This window comes from Porites lutea, chromosome 7 (genome assembly GCF_958299795.1).
Source record: "Porites lutea chromosome 7, jaPorLute2.1, whole genome shotgun sequence".
Lineage (NCBI taxonomy): Eukaryota > Metazoa > Cnidaria > Anthozoa > Scleractinia > Poritidae > Porites > Porites lutea.
Genome location: NC_133207.1, coordinates 30,875,025 through 30,897,279, shown reverse-complemented (window position 1 = coordinate 30,897,279; position 22,255 = coordinate 30,875,025). Strand labels below are relative to the sequence as shown.

The following is a 22,255-nucleotide window of genomic DNA, read 5'->3' as shown; positions in this document are numbered from 1 at the left end:
ACCACTCCTTGTTTTTTTCTCCCTTTCGAGTTTTTCCCCGCCATTTCATTTCTCCTTGCATTTCTCATTTTGACGGACGACGGAAAGAGAAGCACGGTAGAAGCGCAAATCATTTTCGTAAAAAGACATCGGCTACAGCGGTTCGGATTGGGGAATACAGTACAGTGAAACCTCTGTGCGACCACCTATTCAGAACACCAACATTTTCCCACCCCAACATCTATGTTTTAGCACTCCGAAAAACGACCACCCCCCTGTTAAGTGACCGCGACCATGTTTTACCTTGACAGTTTTCCATTGTTTCCAATCTCTTGTAAGCGACCACTTGACTAGCTGTGTAACTGGCAGGATTTGCCGAGCTCGGTTACCAGTCGCTGTTCGGGCAAATGAGCCCGCAAAGACCGCACCCGGGAGACAGCGGAAATCGAGCTTTCGCATGGTGTGGTATCTATGTTCGCTGCTTGTAACACGCAACTCAGAGTGTACGAAGAAACTTCAGTAACAACATGAAACTCGGGGAACTACACGAATACGAAACTTAGAAATTGCATGAAATAAATTCTCTTTCGGGACCTATTCTCGGATGAGCGCCCCCCTACGCCCCCCATGGTTCAATTCTCGTAAGCGACCAAGAAATCTTCGCGTTTGGGGTGGTCGTTTACGGGGGTTCGATTAAAGGTAACAGTTTTTTTAGAGAATCTGCCGTGTATTGATGTCGTGCATGTATAACTTTATTTCCTTATTTTTCCTTTCAGTAAAATGAACGTGATAATAAATTGTACACTTCATGTTAAAATAATTCTTTTCAAAATATTACTTAAATCTCTTGTTTTCAGCATAATTATGTTTTAGAACTTTCTAAGCATAACTTTGAAAACAAGACTTTGGTTCATTAATTTTTTTCCATTACAACAGACTTTCAATATGAAAATCATCTTCCTAGCTATCAAAATCACGTCAAGTAGCCTAGTTCTCTCATTTATAGAAAACAAAATTATCAAAATATTTCTGCTCCAGTGGGGCAGTTATCAAGCCTAAAAATGACTGTTAAACACATAACTGGGATGCTCTTAACAATCACTAAGCCTAATCGAAATTTAAAATGAGAGAAGTAAAGGAAACTGACCTAGATAAATACGTGCACAATTACGATTGAAACGTAAATACAAAATGTGCGCAAAATCAAGTAAAAATAATGATCCTAACACAGAGGAAAGGTATCCACCGTTTCTTCTGTTTTATTTGTGTTTGGGCTTCGGGACATCGTTCAATTAAACAAGTAATCCTTGAAAACACAAGAGATGCACTTGTCGTACGTTCTTAATATAGCTAAATAATGTAAGAAGAGCAATCTTCAAAAACGCAAAGGTACAAGGGAAGACTTCTTGCATCGTGGCTACCGTAGAAAATCCTAAGAAGCTGCTGGGTACGAAGCAGGGTTTTTGTTCTAAGTAAAAAGCAAGGACAATAGGCAATTTCCGAGTTGTCTTAAGCCTCTGTAACTGTAAGTATGAACTGGTTTAAACGTGTCCGAGCGTCCCAGATCGAATTGGAATTTGGAAGTGTTGGTTTTTGGGAAGAGGGGAAAACCGGAGTACCGGAGAAAAACCTCTCGAAGCAAGGGAGAGGACCAGCAAAGCGAGGCTAAGTGCGAAGCCATTGATATGAAAATACTTTCTTATTCTTATGCAAATAAAACTCATTTTCACTGTAGAGACTTGATTCCATAGCTCAAAAGGAGGTGGCGGCGGCCAGCGGTTTTAGTGAACACAAGGTTTGAGTGAGGGTGTTCAGTCCCGAGGGCTCACAAACCTCCTTTTGAGCTATGTAATCTAGCCATTTCCCATTTTCACAAATGAAAGCTTTTGAACTTAGCCTCGCTTTGAAAGTGAGAGTTTTTGGAACTCGGAAATGGCTCATTGTTTACTCTGCGTCAACTGTGTGAAAGGTGAGTCTCCTCTTGGACTGTGCCTCTATGATATCTTCCGATTCATCAAGCTCATCTAAGTCTTCCACATCTTTTGGTCCGATATCATCTTCCTCCAGCTCATCCTCAAACATCTCCTGTAGAAGAAGGTCGGCATTTTTCTTCTGCTGGCTCGGCATTTTGAATCTTAAACCGGTGTCCAGTGCGAGGTGTTCTACTGACGTGAAGCCATTGCTTCCCTGATCTTTTATCACCTCATCGGTGTCGTCGAGAGAAAGAATCGACGCCGCTCTATCTTTCACTGGGCACCTAGAACCGGTAATTAAATCGTACTCAATCAGTTTTTACAGAACCAGGGGCAAACGATCTTCAACAGATCCTTTCACAGTTTTTTCACCTTTTCACTGAGACCAGTTAGCGAAAATCCGTCAACACGCCTGGAAAGAACGCCCTTAAAGGCGTTGTAACCCGATTCGCAAAGACGATTTTTAGCGCCCCACAGGGTTGCAATGCTGTAACAATATTGTAACCATTTGAAAAAATGTCGCGACAATGTTGGAACGCTGTGTTGCGCTAAAAATCGTCGTTGCCAATTGTCTCATGTAACATCACTAGAGTCGCCAAGTTTTGAAAGTGGTTCAGTTTGAAAACGAACGAAGATATAGCTCCGCAAAGTCGCTGGATTTTACAGACGTTGGTATGACGGCGGGTGGTGGTGGTGGTGGTGGTGGTGGGGGGGGGGGGGGGAGGGGGTTCGCGCACTGCCGGGTGAAACATAATAGTTACACAGAATACTTACATCCCCACGCCTATGCCTTTTTCTTGTATCTTTTTGTTGAACACAGTTTCTATTTTGCCGTGCGTGAATGAATATTCCAACATAAACGCTTCTAAGATGAATGCCACAAATATACTGAAAATCAAAGAAAAAGATTTTTTTTAACTTATTACAGTCAAAATAGTTTCCCTTGATTATTTTTAAACTGACCTGTATCAAGTGGTCAGATCTATTAGGCGGTTGTGGTCACCTTTTCCGAGGTGCCAACGAGTGGTGGGCCAACAATGTTGGGAGTTGTTGTGTCCGTGTTGGTAGTGGTGTGCAAACGGACGCAGCAACTCCCAACAACACGCAGCAACAAGCAACAGGGTGTGCAGACGGACGCAACATGTAAAATCCAACACTGAGCGCTGGGAGTTGTTGGCCAACAATGTTGCGTCCGTTTGCAGGGGGCTTTAGTGGTCTTTTACTCTTACTTTTCTTTTGACGCCATAAGAAGTAGAAACACTATCAAGTCAATTAAATTTTGTCGTATGATAGATATTTCGCTTTATTATCTTAATTTTTTTTATTAAAGCTCCTAGGGTTGTTAAGCCTGTATAATAACCATCAACCTGCATTAAACGGTCAGTTGGCCATTCCCACGCCGGGGTGACAGCTGAATACAGGTTTAACTGTAAATAGAGGCAGCCTCAACAGCGTATGCAAACTGTTGTACCTCAAAAAAGGATTTTTGTGTCGTTTCTGTTAAAACGAAAACTGTTGGTATCAAGTAATTGGCGAAAATTGACGGCTTATAATACAACGCTGACAAGCGACGGCTATATATTAAAAAAAAGTACTCACTTGAGAACCACGATAACACAGAAAAGATGAAATGACAGGAAATAAATCCTCGCAAACTTGTTTGTAACACGAACATAACCTTGAGTTATAACTGGAAGCATGTTAAAGTTACAATTAAAATGGTGAAGTCACAGAGGAATTAAAGAACACAAACACGGCTATACAGAGTTCAAATGACCATAACGAAATTTTCCCGCGCTTTACATATGTTTACCGCGCTTGGCAGTGGGTGTGGACTGCCTCGTACCCAGACGTCTCTCTCTCGATGAAAATGTGCGCGCAAAGGAAGGCGGGAAGGAGACAACGGGCGAGACGTGCTTCGCCTGCCGTCTGTACCCTTCCCATGGTCCCTTGCAGCGCATCACCAGTCACTCGCGTTTCGCGCTCGCCTCTACGATGCGAAAAACGAAGCGCCTGGGGAGGAGCTGGGGTGTAGGTGTACCCTCTTAATAAGTTTCCAAACATTCTCAAAAAAGCTCTAAATATTTCCGACGCAGAATTCCCTAAAAAGAGACCTTAAGCAGCGACGACGTACCTGGAGCTGCGCTATTCAATAACGAAACAAACCATAAATTCAAGTTTAATCTAAAATAAACAAAAGTAAATTGATTCAAAGGATACTGTGCCATTGATTTACAACCATCAAATCAAACAGAACCTTGAACGATCTCAGAATGTCATTAAAATTGTTATTACAATAGCGATCCGCATAAAAGTCGGAACCATTTAGTTTGATATTGCCACAGAACTCAGTGACATTTTCTTCACTCGTTCCGTTGCTATCAGATGAAGGGTAACTGCCTTCCGATTTGATCAAACCACTGAATAACTCCATTCCCAGAATGGCATACATGTAGTACAAGACCTACAAATAATATAAACGAAATACATTTTAGAACGGAGCAGGTCCAGAATTTTTAATAAGGGGTCCAAACATTTCGCTAGGTTCAACCCTAGGCCTGGTGCCGACCACTAACATGAAAATGAATAGCCTGCGTAGCAGGCGCTTGGAAGTAGTGAGCGAAAGAAAGAACGGGCGCGCGAAAGGGAGACACGCCTCTCCCCTCGCGTGTCTCCCTCTCGCGCGCCCGTTCTTTTTTGCGGCAACTACTTCAAAGCGCCTGCTACGCAGGCTAGAAAATGAAGTAAATTTGCGTGTGGATGAGAGTAAAGACTTTTGGGATAGCCTGCGTAGCAGGCGTTTCTGTGCGGTTTCGGAGCAAAGAACGAGGAGCGAGAGTCAAACACCACACGAAAAATAGAGCAAGTAACCCTAACCATCCCGCTCCTCCCTCAGGTTTCATTTTTTGGCTCTCGTTCCATTTCTTGTGCGGCCAAAACCGAAAATCCAGTTCCTCGGGCTTTCTTTGCTCCGACACCAAACGGAAACGCTCGTTATGCAGGCTACTTCTGGGTCAACTGGGGATGTCACTGGGGACAGAGGAAAAAATGGCCAATAGCTGACCACCGCGTCTCCAATAACGTTCCCAGAAGTCTTTACTTGGACCAGTTTACTGCTGACGTCACGGCGGCCATGTTTCCATGCAAATTCTGCGAGAAATTATATTTTTTGGACCTGTCATCGCATCCATGCCACGTGGAAACAAACAAAGAATATGAGTGAAAAGGTGCGCACTTGAACCGGGTAAAGGTAAAACGAGAATGACCTAAAACCTTCTTTCTTCGAAGTAGTTTAACATATGTTTTATTGGAAAATTCGAAAGGTTAGGGTTAGGGTTAGGAAAGGGCGTCATTAAGGAGCATATTTTAAGAAGTGACGAGCAACCCAAGTTTTATTTTTAACGAAAATTTACAAGCATTTTATTTAATAACACAGATATTAGACTTACGAACATAATTGCACCATACGTGCCCATTGCCGGGCCAATCTGCATGACGGTTCCAACAACGACCTGAAATCTGGCCAAAAAATGACATGAAAAAACGATGAAGTAATACAATCAAATGTCCTTTATGCCGGGACCTTCACAGGGCCATAGAAAGTGTCCGTATCAAGCTGGTCATTATTATTAGTTAAGTAAAAAATACACCTATTGTTTGAAAAAAATACTAAAAAAATAAAACAGGACAATAGCATTGTCCCTAACCCTCACAAAACCATCATTCAGAGGACTATGTGGGCATGTTTCCAGGCTAGGCTCGATTATATTTCAAATGGGAGCGTTTGACCGGGCTACCAAACACGGAAAACTGAAAGCACCCGGGCTCCAGCGTGCCTTCTTTATTTTCGAGTGTCCTGAAACTCAATGAAACCTTAAGGAAGAGTCTTAAAACGAACTTCTCCAATAAATATAACTAGAATACGTAAATGCACAGCCTTATGGAACTTAGGCGGTCATTCGCCCTATAAATTGCTTGTCTGTTGAATTCTCAGTCTTCTGTAAACATCACACTGACACAGTTGCCGTGTGTCTACTGTGAGTGAACATATTATTTTTGTTCATAAAATAGACGGAAAAGAACAAATTTAGCAGACGGGTAATTTTTTTTCGAAAAAAGAAAGAAAAGTTTGTGTGGCAAGCTCTACTCCCAAGTCTGAACATTATAAAAATAAATTGGCAGTTAGCATTTTTGAAGAATAGCAGAAATTCCTTTTTGACAATTGAAAGACGACAATTACTTGGACCTGGTGGCCTCAAAAAACATGAGTACGACGCTGGAGTAGCATAAAGAAAAATGTATCCTCCGAAAACAAGACTGTTTATATCATGTATGGATAAAAATAACTGAAAAGTGAAAAAGTGGATTTCACTTCGCTGAGACTAGCCTCCCCGCAGACATCCTTTGGGGTTCGTTTGTCACGCCTTCATTCCGTGGGGGAGAAATGAATGCGTGACAAACGAACCCCAAAGGACGTCTGCGGAGAGGCTACGCTGAGACGCGTCAGATATTAATTACGTGTAACGGATGGAGATTTTTGAAAAGAAATCCGACAAACCGTTTGATTTGACCCATGATCTTGACCAATCTAAGAACTCGAAGGACCATAAGAAAATCCAACACGCCTTGACTCGACTGCACTATTAAAAGAGAAATAACAAAAGTATACAGTCAACGCTCTCTAAGAGGGACACAGTTGGAAATGGTACAAGTGACCGTCTTATATTAGAATGGTGTCCAACCAATAGACAGTCAAAGATATGGTTATATTGAGATTGAGGATCAAACTTTCTTTATTTCTTTTTGTTTTTTCTGTCTTTCTCCCTTTTAGTCTTAATATAGGAATTTTTCATTTTAGATGTTTTTGTCACAAAACTGTGGGTAAAGTTGCAAGAAAAAGCGGCCAGTGAAACAGGCTGCAAAAGGTCGTAAGTTGACGGAGTCGAATAAGTTATCGTGTTAAATGATTACATTAAGTATATCACTGTTACATGAATTCCACCTACACGATTCATAAGAAGTTTCAATGATGAGGGCTAATGTTGCACTGCCTATGACTAAAAAATCAAATCTGAAAGAACAAAATATAGAACAGTCGTTAAATAACTTAACAAAATGGAGATAAAATCGCTAACTATATTTCAAGTGTTTGTCACTCTAGAGTGACGTTTACGGCAGACAGCAAACGTCAGATTCAAGTTGAGAATTTCTCAATAGCAAACGTGCAGCTAAAAACAGCCCAAAACAATTGTTAAAGACAAAACTAACGTGAAGGTACTAATTTGGGGGCAGAAGTAATGAACAGGAAAGCGCAAGTTACATGTAAGGGAAAACTTGGTCACGTAGTATAAATTCACATTTGTCCAGTTCCAGTGCCGTAAAGAGCTATTCTAAAAATTTCTTAAGACTCTGAAAGGAAAGGATAAAGAGTATTTTGCTGGCCGGGAGACTAAGAGAAGTCTGGCAAAACAAAGTACAAACTAGTATAGGAGATTGAGTTGAAACAACAGATAAAAAGTGAGTGAATACTAACATGTTCCAGTATCGAGAGAAGAATTCCTTACAGCCGTAAGTATACAGCTTAAGTAATATTTCTATATTGAATAGAACCAGGAACAGAACTTCCGCATCGTTTCGCTCCAGCGCGATGAAAATGGCATTGGCAAAGATTACTAAGTCAAAAAAATACACAAAATACCTGAGCAAAAAGAAAGAAATGAAAAACCACATCAACATCTACATTGTATACCTGCCAACATTTTAATTAGATAACGCACCGATCACGTTGATATTCAGTACCTTATTTAATATCTTAATCTACCAGTCTTGTTATGCAACACCTTAAATTTGCGGGAACAGTTCAGAGGTATGTACTAATAAGGCATGGGGGGCAGGCATGGGTGTTTGTGCAACCGCGCTCTAAGAAGGAGGTTGAGACCCGGGGGGGGGGTACTTTAGGAATTTCTGGGTGGGGATGTGCCGCTGGGATCCTGGAACCCTAAACCTATACCAGAGCTAGTTCAGCTGAATTTTGCTACCCTATACTAGGGTAAATTCCCCAAATCCCCCCTATCCTAGAGTAGCTGTTTTCCAGAAACTACTGAGGTCACTAGCACAGTCTAGCCAAAACAAAACCTTATACCACAATCCCTAGTCTTGATAAAATCTTCAACCAACTGATCAGTTTCCTGAAAAATGATACCCTATTCTAGACCCAAACGCTCTGATCTATATACCCTATCCTAGAGTAAACTGCCTGAAAACCATACCTTCACAGCGGCACATACCTATATAGCCCATATATGGCAGTAACCACCCCCCCCCCCTCCGGGGGTTGAGATCATTAAAGAGGCTGTTGACACTTGATGCACTAGCAATAGCACCTTAGTACCAGCGCAAAACAGTGTTGTGTCCACACCTTGGAAACCCGATATGTAGTTGTGAACATATCCTCTCCATTTCGCCCTGACAGACGCCACATTGAAAACTGATCGTAGCAGGGATTCATGGGTATGGTATGCACAGCACTGGGATACCAAACATGTGCACACAGGTACCCAGTGCCCCAGAGCCCACATCAGGGCAAGGGGCGTAGCCTGCTTTTCGACTATTTGTAGGCCTGGCTGACTTTCATTACCACATATCCTGAAAATTGTATGCATGACTAGTACGCACTGACCTCACCAATACTTTGAGCTCTTAAGCTTTTTAGCTCACCCCAACAACGCATAATTTATTACAAGCAGTAGAGTGATCAAACCAAAACTTTGTAGGCCCGGGCCTACAGGTCTATCGCCTGGCTATGCCCCTGCACTTTATTGCCCAAGTACAAGATCTCAACCTTGTGCTCAGGCACCGGTACCTTCTGGCGTGATTACTCAGATTAACCTCTCACAGTATTGGCTTGCTCACGGCAACGAGAACAGCAAAATAGCAACAGGCTCAGACTAGCAAAGTAACAACCGTTGGAATTGCGTATTTTTTGCTACCGTTGCACGACGACGAGCAAAAATTCTCTAATTTCACGCAGTTTTGTGGAGTATATGAACACAAGATAACGATCTTCTTTTTCTTTTCCTTAATTAACTGAAATTTAAATCCAAAAAATTCGCCAACATTTGACAAAATGAACTAGGTGGAATAAAAGCGATGAAGTTTAAAACACCGCAAATGCACTCTTTAAGTGACGGTTTCCCTGCCGCGGTCACCCCCGTGGTTGATTAAGTTCCCTCTTACGCGCACCGAGAAGCAAAGGTGATGTTCCACGAAACGATTTAGCCTGCGTAGCAAGCGTTTCTGTGCGGTTTAGGAGCAAAGAACGACGAACGAGAGTCAAGACCGCGCGAAAAATTTTTTGGCACTCGTTTCATTTCTCGCGCGGCCAAAGCCGAGAATCCTGTTCCTTGACCTCGGTCTTTCTTTTCTCCCAAACCAAACGGAAACGCTTGCTACGCAGCCTAGAGACAATTCGCAACGACTATTTTTAGCTCAACAAAGCGTTGCAATATTGTTGCAACATTGTTTCGAATAGTTACAACATTGTTCCAACATTGCAACGTTGTGATGCACTAAAAATCGTCGTTTGTTGGATTTTTTTTGTTTTTCGACTTGCATGCGAATCGTCCCGTGTAACATTACCTTTATGGAGCTTCGACTACTAACCCGGCATTTGAAAACGCCGTAACACAGGCTTAGAACTAATAGGAAATGAAAGACCCAGGTAATAGTTCATTTCAGTTCAGTATAATCGTTTTCAACTTACTTGTGGCAAACACAAACGCGAATCTTCGCACTGACACGGGAATTATAGATTTTTGGAATGACCCTCTCCAGTAGGGTGACTTGATCTTTGACTTCAATGACTTTAACATTCATAACATCAGCCGCCATGAGGAAATCCTTTTTACCTATAAAACGAGAAATGGAAAAATAACTGTTTTATCATATACTTGAATTTGTAAGAAAGGACTGGCGAGAATTCAGGAGTAATTTTTGAAAAGTAAGAAAAACAACATAGGCCGAACCAAAAAGTGTTTTTTGGACGTGAAAAAAGCCGAAATTTCAAACACATTTGCGAACAGTCAAACATCGACTTGAAAGGTATTTCTTTTTCTTTTTTCTTTCGTTTCTGATATTGTAAAAAAAAAAAAACAGATCACAGAAGGCGTCAAAATGTGGTAAGAACGTCATTCAGTGGTTCACTCGCCGCCACTTCTTTCTTCTTGCCACATTTGTGCACAAGGAGAGATTTAGAAACACGTTAGCGCAAACGATAAACGTTAAAAAAAAAAAATACGACGTTTGCCCAAGGCGTGATACTAAATCAATTTACTGTTTACAATAAATATATAGCGTTTTCACATGACGTCATGGCGGCCATATTGGTGTTCAAAAACAATGACACGCGGCCATCTTGGTGTTCCAAACCAACTCTGTTGGAAACTCTTTTCTTATGTAAACGCTTTCTTTTTTTCCTAAACATTTGCAAAGATGCTGGCCACGTGAGTGAAAAGGCTCTGGCATCGCTGCTTGATAACCAGTTCCCAGCGTCTCTCTTCCTCCCATCCAGTGAGGCCCTGGGAACGAGGCTGGCATTTTGATAAAGCGCAACTGGCAAGGTAGACTTGCCTAGGAGTGGAGCCCAAATTATTTCACGAGCGCGAAGCCTGAGCGCTAGATTTTTTTTTTGCGGCAAAGGCGAGCGAGAGAGAGAGCGGGGGCCAACTACCGGAACCGGAAATGACAAGCGAAGGATTTTAAGAAAGTCTACTGGCAATGGAAAGTTGATCTCCAACATACCTATCTTGCCATCGTTATTGTCGTCAAGGACTTGCCATAACAAGGCTACTCTTGCAGGACTCCATTGCGGACAAGCCTCTTGCATGAGAGTTCGCCATCTCTGCTCTGTGATCACCCATTTCTCATCACACCAGACTTTTAACACATCATATGCCTGCTTGAGCTGTCTACGTTTGCGATAAACTGATGCCCGAATTTCATTCTAAAGAGATAAGAATTAGAAAATTAAGAACAAGCGTAAAGCGGCTTTAGTCAGTGAAGCAGGCGATTGAGAAAAAAATCCTAGTTCTCCCAAGAAGAATTGAGACAATGACCATCTGGTCACTAGTGCAGCCAGCATTCTTTTCTTCCCAATGAAACTGAGGCTCAGTCCTCACGCCGGGCGTATGAGTTTTTATTTGACAACGGAAATTTTTTCTCCGGTTTGGTCTACCGTTCACATGTATCCGGTAAAAACGGTCACCAAAAACATATCTTTTCTCTCCAGAGTGGAAAATTTTTGAAAACGCCGGCTTCTCGTTTACCTATGGACAGACGAAGACGGAGGTTCTCTCGGGTAATGCATACGAGGAACAAAATCCTTAACCGAAGGGCGGTTGTCATTCATACGGCCCCAACAGAGACAGGCACAACTGTTTTGCAGTATACTTTCAGATAATTATGTCAAAAAGAAACTAGCGAGATAACTTAGGGGTTTAACACTCTTAACGCAAACCGTCCATAAAATTGGCCGGGGATTACTGACATGCTTGTAACAGAGGAAAACTGGCCTGGAAAAATCGCAGCAGGGAGGCCAATGAAACCAGTGCCCCATGCCATGAAATAAAAATTTCTTGCACTTTGGCCCCGCTTGTAGCCTGTTTTCCGCTCTCCACCACCTGTTCTTGTGGAACAGGCTACCATCTAGCATACGCACATTTTTCGTTCTTAAAACATGTCGCGCTGAAGGTTTGATTCACCGTTTACCAAGTATAAACTAGCACCTTAGTTCTAAGATGCCTTCTAGTCCTAAATCGCGGGTGCCGAATATATTTTTCCCCGTATAGCACCAAGGGCGGATCCAGGGGGAGGGTTGAGGGGGATACGGAGCCCCCTAAATATTTGCCAACCTCGTTCCTAAGATTCTCTCCTGGGAAAAGAGTTAAATATATTCGTCAAAACCTTGAATTCGTAGCTAACTACAACGAAATTAAAATACCTCCAAAATAACTCATGAGGCGTCACTTTAAACTTTCATCTCCTACCTTAAAAACTACGGGTTTTGATCGATTTGATTAAATCTGGAGAAAGTTATTCTATTGTTTAACACAAGAGGCGATTGTAGAATGTCACATGTAGTGGGTGCATCATTATAGCACGGGTCCACGCCGTATAAACCAATATGTAACGGTGTGGAAGAATCAAGTTATGTTGACATAACTTGGGTGCACAAGTTGGAACCTCCCGAACAAAAATACGTGGATCCGCCCCGTGGATCCGTCTACGTAGTCAACAGAGAGCTCTAGCAACGACGACGGCGACAGCAATGAGGACGTCAAAAACGCAATATATTGGTTTAACAAGCAAAACAATATCACTGTACGTGCAGCACACTAAGTCTTTTTTTCATACAATTCTTTGCCGTCACTCCATGACTACAACGTGAAACTCCCTCACGGGACGTTTTATGGAGCAGAAGGACGTAACCACACCACCACTAGACTACGAGCAGTCTCTGTTTTTTCTCAGTCCGTACTAGCGACACGCGCGCGAAGCGCAAAAGACCACGCGCGTGAATGAAGGCGTGAGCGAATTTTTTCTCTCTCCTTCTAAACTTAGGTTCGGTCCCCAAGAGCTCAATTTCAGCGAAATTTACGTAGTACATTTGACACTTTAATAAAGCTGAAATAATCGCGACAGCTGTCGCGACAAACTTTGAAAAAACGCAAAGGTTTTTTAATACTGACGTTTTCGCTGCCGTCGCCGGCTTCGTTGCTTAAGCTGCCTTATCCTTAGTACCGCAACCGAAATGGCAGTAGGGTATTTTAGAGTCTAAACGAAGAAATGAAAAGGATTGAAGAAATAAATGCGTGGAAGGGAAGGAAATAATACCCCACCATAACTGCAAAGTAGACAATATTTAGAGAAAATAACGGCAATCTACCTTTAAATGCTTGCGGTAGTTCTTGTACACAACAGCCAGAAAAATGCTGACAAATATATACATGCAGACAATGATGAAAATGACAAAGAACAAACTTGACCAGGGATTGTTGTCATATGCAGGCATCCTGTTCAAGTAAATAAATAACGAAGTTTATTTTCACTGGAATTTCCTATGACCGTTTTGTTATTTTTTGCCTTAAATATTATGAAAACTTGATCTCTCTCCTATAATTCGCATTTTAAAATGTAGCAACTTTATAGGCCTGTTTCACCTGTCAAACGTCTGGACACCACGTTCCAAGTTTATTGCTTATGAGTTTGGAACAGTTAATTTTACTCAGTAACCTGAAAGTAGACACCTACGTAGATGGCGTTTTGATTGTCGAGTGCGCAAATGAGCGGAAAAGCGCGAGGAGAATGGGGAGAAAACACCTTGACACCTGTCCCCATTGTCCCCATGTGTTGGCGTGTTTTCACGGATTTTTTTCCCTCTCGCCAAACAAACTGCTAACTACTCAGGCTGCCCTCCAGTGCTCAAGTTTTACTATGAAGATTTGTGTTGAAATAAAAGGGTGGTAAACGTATAACTACAGTATGTTATGCGCTTTTGATTACATCAGCATGGAAAAAGGTGCGTTATAAATTTACGTTTCACGTTGCACTGTTTTGCGAGATAGTTGAATGATTTTGAACTAAAAGTGGTCTCGTTCTTTGGCAAAACATTTTGATGCATGTACAGAACGTAAACAAAGCAAATGGATTACAATACCACACCCCTCCCATCCCAACCCCTCTTTCCAAACCTCACCCTTCCCACCCCTCGCCTTTTTCCACGCCTATTTCCCTACTTACAAGTGACTAGTAAGTAATATTTCTAACTTACATAACATCTGGGTTGTTGGCTGTAGTTGTCAGAACATACAACAAAAAAAAGACATCTAAGTAGTTTGTGAAGTATGGCTTTCCATGGATGTCTTTAAGATTTCTACAACAAACCAAAAACACAAACAAACAAATTCAAAGGCAAAAATAAAAGAACCCAGGTGTGAAAAAAGATTTGGCCTTCTTGCAAATGAACTAAAAAGGCCAATGCCTGACACGATTTTTAAAAGGAATTTGAATAAGTTTTTATGTGATTTGTCTCAGGTTAATTTTTTTATATTTTTATCATAGTTCTTAATTTTTATGTTACTCACTTTTTAGTCTTTATATTCTAGAGAATTTTTAAGTTATTTGTTTTTATACTTTATTTAAGAGGACTCCCATGAAAACCACTTTAAGTGATGGAGGCCTCCTCTTAAAAGAAGACTTATTAATTCAACGGGCATTTTGTAATTTTCTAATTTGGCTGAATTTTGTAACATAGTTCCTTTAAATATTATTATTACGACCATTTAAGAGATATAATACAAATGGAAGGAAAGGACACATCTATCATTCTAAGTAAAACGATTTGTTTAGGAATTATCTAACATGTTGCCAAATGAGAGCCTAGTCATATCTCATACAAAAAAACTGACTCCATACAAATTATAACAGCTGATGCTATGATTTGAAATACCTTTTGCCAAACAGCTTACATCCCAGCAAAGTAAACAATGCAATCATAAGAAGTAACAAAATAAGAACATTTGCAATCTCTGGAAGCGTTTTCCTAATGTTTCTAAAAGCTCTTCTAATCTGAAAGAGATCAGGAATACCAGAAAACAGTCATGTACAGGTTATTTTTAAAATTAAATAAAAAGGAATTTCAATTATAATTTCAACATGGAAAGCCTAGACAGTACAAGTGATGATCTATCTATTTTTCTTTCCCTGAATTTCTATCAAAATTTAATGTAAATTTATACCATACACACTATATCGCAGGGAGCAGTTCAAAGTAAAAGGGGATGAAAAAATGAACCTGGGGGAATTTGGTTCCCATGCCACTCTCCCCAGTTCCTTTCTATTTTTCCTTACTTTCTTTACTTTGCACTACCACCTTATCTGAATGCCTGGAAGAGGCTATATCAATCTTCACCTGTCTCCCCTCGCTGATATTGACAAGAAAAAGAGGGCGAAACACACGAGTCCATCTTATGGCGTGAACTGGGAGTTCAGCCTCTTTGAAGATGATGTACATAATCATGTCAAGAAATGTGAACTGAAAGAAAAAAATAGTGTCAGAAAGAGCCCAATTTCTTCATGCGTGAAAATTATAACTTGTTAATCTTCACACATGAAAAGATTGCCATTGTTAGGCTACATAATAAATGGCAACTTTAATGATCTTACGTGAAATGGTTTGGTATTTCATTGGTATTTATATAATAAACAGAAAATTACATGGCCACTTGGAGATCTATATGAGGTTTCTCTTAATTCTCAGGCTAAAAAATATTCATGACACTCATTCACTGCACTCCAACACCTATATTTTTTTAACACCAGCAAACAGAAATTTCTTAACAGCTTGCACAACCCAGGCTCATTACCAAATCAATTAAGAAAGAACATCTTATATCCTTTTTTATCTTTATAACATAATAATAATAAATATTAATAAAGCCAGTAAATGGTTTATTGGCATAAATTCATGAAAAATGGCTCCACTATGCTATATTACTAGCAGTACCGTAACACTTACTACAAAAATTTAAACAATGAAAGAAATCTACTTAAAATGATTGGTGTGGTTGCTATTTTACTGGTGTCTACCTGTGCCACTAAGTCAATAATTTTCTTTTGTTTTAAAATACCATTTGACATTACTTTGCATGTTCATTACCTGGATGACATACAATCCCTTTATCAATGCACTATCTGCAATAAGTTCTCTTTATTGTCAGTAAGAATCTTACCACAATGATGGATAAAAAAATAACATTCTTCTTGTCTCTCCAGAATTTTACACCAGCAGCAAAACACCAGACATGGAAAAGACGTAGAATGAAAACAAACAAGCAAAAATATTCCAGTAGCATTGTAGCCTATAAATAAAAAAGATACAATGGAATTAATATTTTAAAGATTATAGGCAGTTATTCTGGATATATAACAAAAAAAGAGACAAAGTTACTAATTACAAGTTTGAGAGAGGTTGTTACTCCACTAGGGGGTTTGGAAGCCTCTCGGGTGGTTTCTTAATTAAACGCTAAAGTAAGGTACAATATATTATAAAGGCCTCATTTGATGACATTTTTGCTCATGTTTTAGTTGCCACAATAGGGGGACTGCCATTGGCCAATAATATTGTAGAGCTCCTTGTTAAATCATTGTCATTATCATTTCTATCTCTCTGTCCAGGTAGAGAAAAAGGTCATTGATCAAGTTCCCGGCCTTATTTTTCTTTTTTCCTACTATATTTTAGGATTTAATAATATTGTGACTTACCCAGTATGGTAACCCCATCCCAGGGACAGCTGGGTCTTCAAAGAATGCTAAACAGAGAAGTAACCATGCACAGAAATACACAATACCACGAAACACTGGCTTATTATACACCTTGTAAAGCCTGCAAAGAAGTCCAGTGCAGAAAACATAAGCATGACTGACAGTTGAGTAGGGCAAACAAAACAATACATGTCTATTTTTTTGTTTTTTCTTGGTGTTGCAGAGTTTGCAGGTGGTCAGGGTACTCTTCAGGCTTTTGTTTATCATTGCATATCATTATTGAGTGCATCATATCCTCAAAATCCAATGAGTTGCATTATGGGGTCTTCAGAATGATATGAGCACAATGGTTTTGGCAGGTCTAATCTGGGTGAGGGGGTAAGTTGTAGGGGGTAGGGAGTAAAGAGTAAGGGGTATGGGGGTGAGGGTAGCGGTGAGGGGTGAAGGTGAGGCATAGGAGGTTGGGGGTGAAGAGTAACAACAACAATGTTACATGTATTAGAATTCCCATACAATTTTAACAGAATGAAGATGGGGTAAAGGAAGAACTAATCCTTGCCAATGAGTGTTGCTAACTATGATAAGCTTAATCCCCATATTTTGGAGGAAAAGAAAGTAGAAAGCACTTAATTTTTTCAATTGTATTTCCAAGGAAAAAGGTTCCCTGAATAAAAGATGTTATACTTAATAAAGTTTAAATTGTCAACTGTCCAACTTTTCTTACAGGAATTGACAGACTGACACTGTTGTTATCTCCAGAAAGTGTCAAGATTATTGACCTACCACCTGGGATCTACAATTTTGGACAGAAAAAAAAGAACAGCAAACTCCCATCCCCCACAAATCAAGCCGCATAAAGGGCAAAACGCACTATTTTCCCATCTTTGATTTGGGAGAGGGGGTCTAAATTTTCCATTTATTTTGTCCAAGACTGTAGCTATGTCCAGGGTTAACCTGTAGGCATAGGATTAGTCAGGGGATTTCTCCAGTTCGGCAAGAACAGTGTTTGTTTCTCTAGTTTTGTTTTTTAAAATCACACTGGTTGGCCCGGGGTCGACCCCACGGCCAAGCTGATGACATGTGCATTTCTCCTGCAAAAGCTACTTAATGCGAGATCATATTAGGCTACAGACTTACATGCCAGTGAAATATGTAAACCGTAAAGACTGTCATTAATTCTCTTATATGAATTTCAAAAAACAACTGAACCTTAGTTCCTTTGGCGAGGTCTGAAAATAACCATTTCGTCCAAGTCTGGCCTCGTTGACCAATATTCCAGCAAGCAAAATTTCCTGGAAACAAAAGATTCCCTTTCAGGACTATATGAAAATTGAAAACATCATCAGTTCGTTATGAAACAGCTTTCTTACCGTTTCATTGAGCTCACTTTCTTCGTTCCGATGAGATTCATCTTCAAGGTCGATGTTAACCAGTTCTGATGCTGTAATAAAACTTACTGATCTGTGCTGTGCTCGTACTTTTCTCAACAAGGCATCCCCATCATCCGGCGCCATTTGTGCCAGACGCGACTATTACTGCGTGACAGGCGCGAATACATGATAAGTAATGCAAGTACTTTCGTGACACAATGCGTGACAGGTTGGGCAAAATTGTCTTTCTACCTGAATTTGTCGAAAATTACGAAAGCCGAGGAGAGTCTTCCGACTTCCTACTTCCGACTTCCGACTTCCAACTTCCTACTTCCAACTTCCAACTTCCAACTTCCAACTTCCGACTTCCGACTTCCAACTTCCAACTTCTGGCACACATACCGATTTACAGTGGTTTTTGCTTCGGGTCGGCAGAATTTGCCCCCTGATTCAAGAGCATATTCTTTGAAGCTTTTTAGGGACTGGTCATTATTTATCGGGAGGGGGGAGCTGGTGCAAATGGGGGGTGGGCCACCATTTTCTATGCATGGCTTAAAGGGGGGGCTGTTAAAAAAATATGGAAATGTTTTGCTAGCAAAAATGTTAAAAGCTGCATTTGGATGCCATCAACAAATACAGCCTATTAAAATAGCTTTATACAACAACTTTTATTAACACTTTCAAATCAATATCTTAAAACATTGATCTTATTTCTACTGTAAACATAACCAGCACCATCATCATCATTGTTGTCCTCAGCATGTAATAATCATCATCATTGTCATCATCACCATTACCATTGTTGTCATCATCACCCTTGTCATCATTGTCTGCATCATCATCATCATCAATATCATCGTTGTCTTTATCATCATCATCATCATTATTACTGTCATCATCATGGGCATTATCTGGTTCTAGGTAGTGTTTTCTTTTCTTGGAAAATTTTCTACATATTCACTAATCAAGTTTACAGCTTCAGTAGATAGTTGTCTATCTTCATACATAAATTATAGATATTTTACTTGACATAATGATAATGTAGATAGAGCTTCCAATTTTAGGTTTTGGATTTGAATTACTTCAGATGCAGAAGCATTCGAAATAAACTCTCGCACTTTCTGTATGTTGGCAGCTTTTCTTGAAACTTTCCTTCTTTTGGCTTTCCTTCGGTTCTCTTTCTGAGAACGCTTTTTGGTTTTTGCATTCACATGGGGGGCATATTGGAACATATTTGATGTCTTCTCTAACTTTTCCTTAAGGCTTTCTTCTATTTCTATCACCCTTTCTTTAACCTTATAAGTTTGCCAATAAGTTTTTCATCAAATGTTTTTAGGTGGTTGTGCCCTGGAAGCAGTTTCCCTGCTTTGGAGAAATGAATACAAAGATGGTTTTTTTTGCATCTTCTTCCGGCTTGGATGGACGTCTTAATATCTTATATAAGTTGTTTTCCAATATACAGTGAATATAGGTAGGTCAGAGCGTGTAAATTCGTAATCTTCACTGAAATATTTGCCAGCTGCAACAGCAGGACTGTTAGGGTCCATAACAACATCAATTCTCTTCTCAAGCCTATCAATCCCACAATCTGCATCATATTCATGCCTTCCCTCGTCGTGAAACCGTATAACAAACTCACGTACGTTCTTACAGAATGGGTACATCGACACTGAATCCAAATTTAAGGTAGCGTTAAATAGAATGCCTATCAGTTCGACATGGTTACTTGATAAATACATACTTTGTGTTTCAAGCATACCGGAGGACAAGGAGGGATGGGGGGGGGGGGGGGGTCAGCAAAAATCATGTTAAAGTCAAAGGGGGGTCAGCAAAAATCAAGCATGGCATATTTTACATTACACCAGCTCCCCCTTCCCGATAAATAATGACCAGTCCCTTATTACGGCCGAGTAAGGGCTCTAATTTTCTCCAAAGTGCCTTCTGGATCTGAATAACTATGTGACTGTTTTTAGTCCGTGAATATGCAATGCTGTTTCACGCTGGGCCCAGCTCGTTAGTTTTGTTTGCAGGATGACAAATTATCACGGATGTAGTGATTTACAGATCCAAAGTGATAAGAAAGAAGTACAGCTTAAAATGAAGCTGCATCAACTATGGAGAATGCATTGTGACTCAGTAGATTCCAGCTTAGTGTTTTTCAAAAGAAAATGTGAGTCTTTTGACTGGAGCGCGTATTTCCTTCCTTGGTTATAGGTTTTTAATAAGCTTATCACTGTTGTCACTTTGTGATCAGGCAAGACCATGGTCTCGGTTCCCCAAGCGAACCTCACCAGTTGCCTGATTGGCTTTGTGCTTAGTTGCTTTTACAAGAGCAACTTTAGTTGTTCTCTTTTGTGGCTAGACCGGTACAGCCGTTCTTTCTACTGAGCGTTGACCTTCAGCATTAATACCCGCGTGGCGGATCGAGCGGCAATCGAGCCCGACAGAGGAGTCGAGTGGGAAGTCGAAAGTTAGAAGTGGGAAGTTGGAAGTGGGAAGTGGGAAGTTGGAAATCGGAAGTCGGAAATCGGAAGTCAGAAGTGGGAAGTGGGAAGTAAGAAGTGGGAAGTGAGAGGTCAGAAGTCTAACCATGCAGCATTGAGTCTCAACGGTCAGAAATCAGAAATCCGGAGTTCGAACTTTGTCAAGTCTGAAGTCTGAAGTTTGAAGTATGAAGTCTTAAGTCTGAAGCCTGAAGTCGGAAGACCCTCCTCGGCTTTCGTAAAAAATATATTTTCAATCGAAGTTGTCATATTCCTTTCCTTTTCCCTTCTGACCGTGTAAATTATAGTGTGACAACAGAAACGTACGCAACGCCTGGAACACGGTAGGGCCAATTTAAGACCGTTTCATGGAATTTAGTCAATCAATAGATGTTTCGACGAAGCCAAAATTAAACCGAAGAATAAAGCTTATTTTGGCAAAAATAGAAGCTTGTATTGAGTTTTTAGGGTGAACACATGTAGTAGATGCTTACAACGTAGTTAATGGCGTGGGAGAGGCTAGCCAACAACGCTTCATGCGGGGGAGGCCCCACCTTGCCCTGGCTATTCAAACACTCTGAATAGCGCTATCTCCTGGATAAATCACAATCCAGATGTAGCGGATATTAAAGTATAAGGATAACCAATGGGCGGTCATCAATGGGCCAAAAAATTTTGGCCGTATTAACGGGTGGGTTTACAAGAAAATATATGGTCGTTTCGCCGGGAGGCCAAAAATGAAAGTGGCCGTAATAACGAGGTGACCGTATTACCGAGATAGCCATAATGCGGGGTTCCACTGTATCATGTAATTTATGTAGTTAATAAATTATTTTTTTAGCCCCTGGTAAAGTGCGTTAGTTCGAAATGTTTGAGTTTAAGGTCCTTTTAAAAAACCTAAATGACAAAACCCCCAACCCTTTCATATACGTCAGCTCACGAAATCCCCACCTAGCATGAAGACACTGAATAAAACCAAAGGGAAATTAAAGGTACAGGAAGCAATCGGAAGGAAAGTAGATATGACTGAAAAATGGTGGAATTGCCAATGTCGTCCATGTAACTTTGATAATCTGTTAAATAATTTTAAAATCAATACTCATTGTTTTCTCCGTCTTTGTTACAACGGAAAGCCGTATCTACAGCCCGCTAAAACTAAACCAAGAGAAATGATTACCTCACTATATTGACAAGGAAACTTACATTTAATCATGTCACCCGCCCAGGAAAACGAATTGGCCGATTGGGAGACGCGTGTTTAGGTGAGTTGCAATACTGTGCGTACCTTTGGGAAAATCCTAGGGTAAGCTTCTTGATTATTGCCCCGCTTCTTGAGATATAGAAAAGTTAAAAAAAAAAAATTGAAAAAAAATTATGAAAAATAATAGGAAATGAGAAACAATACATCTTAAGTAAATTCTTGGGTCAGTTTAAAGTTCCGTACACGCACATATTTATTAAATGTTGTATGAGCCACTTGTACATCTCCCTTATGCACCTTATTTGCCCCCTCCCCAAATTTTGCATAACCTTTTTCTTTCATTTCTCCTGGGTATTACAGCCGTCCCAAAAGAAATTAAAAACAGTGCTTATGCAAAATGTTGGGGACACTAAGGTGCATTATGGAAGATGTGCAAGTGGCGTATGTCTAGCTGGATTTTTGAAAACGTTACCGCCAGATGGACCTTCGGGTGAAATTGCTTTTTTTCGGCAAAAAATATCTCCAAAGTAGCCATTATAAAAACTAAGAGTGCAAAATTGCTTTTTCTCTTCTTCTCCTTTCTTCCTCTCTCTTTCTTTTTCTCCTTTCTCTTTTGGAACTTATCGGGCTCAAAAAACTCGCCTTTTTGGACGCTTTTTCACTCAAACGACTGCAAATTTCGTCAGGTTGGTTTTAAAAAAATCAGTTAGATGTACATGTACATACATACATGCAATGTACTTTATTGCACAGCATCCCATTGGGGGGCTCTTCCGCCATACATACATGAAGTAAAAAAAATTATAAAATAAATTAGAAAACTATTTACATTTCGATGATAAAATAACAAATTAAATAATAATAATAATGAGTAATATTAAAAAAATTATTTTTAAGACTATTTATATTTCAGTAACAAAATACTATCCT

At 40.2% G+C, this 22,255-nt stretch overlaps 2 protein-coding genes across 3 annotated transcripts in view; both read right to left on the bottom strand.

Annotated features, from left to right (window-relative positions):
* Positions 1 to 22,255, bottom strand: part of LOC140942536 (uncharacterized) — a 136,293-nt gene that overhangs the window by 58,099 nt on the left and 55,939 nt on the right. The gene's annotated exons all lie outside the window — the stretch shown is intronic.
* On the bottom strand, positions 1,096 to 17,852 carry LOC140943848 (two pore calcium channel protein 1-like). The gene is made up of 18 exons (XM_073392961.1): positions 17,642 to 17,852; positions 17,481 to 17,563; positions 16,272 to 16,392; positions 15,740 to 15,868; positions 14,920 to 15,042; positions 14,458 to 14,576; positions 13,780 to 13,881; positions 12,895 to 13,021; positions 10,752 to 10,953; positions 9,715 to 9,859; positions 7,486 to 7,650; positions 6,959 to 7,023; positions 6,511 to 6,592; positions 5,402 to 5,471; positions 4,173 to 4,416; positions 3,552 to 3,642; positions 2,727 to 2,840; positions 1,096 to 2,236 (listed from the first exon to the last, which is right to left on the bottom strand). Exons 1-18 carry the CDS (start codon positions 17,783 to 17,785, stop codon positions 1,924 to 1,926), a joined length of 2,439 nt encoding a protein of 812 aa, XP_073249062.1. The 5' UTR covers positions 17,786 to 17,852; the 3' UTR covers positions 1,096 to 1,923.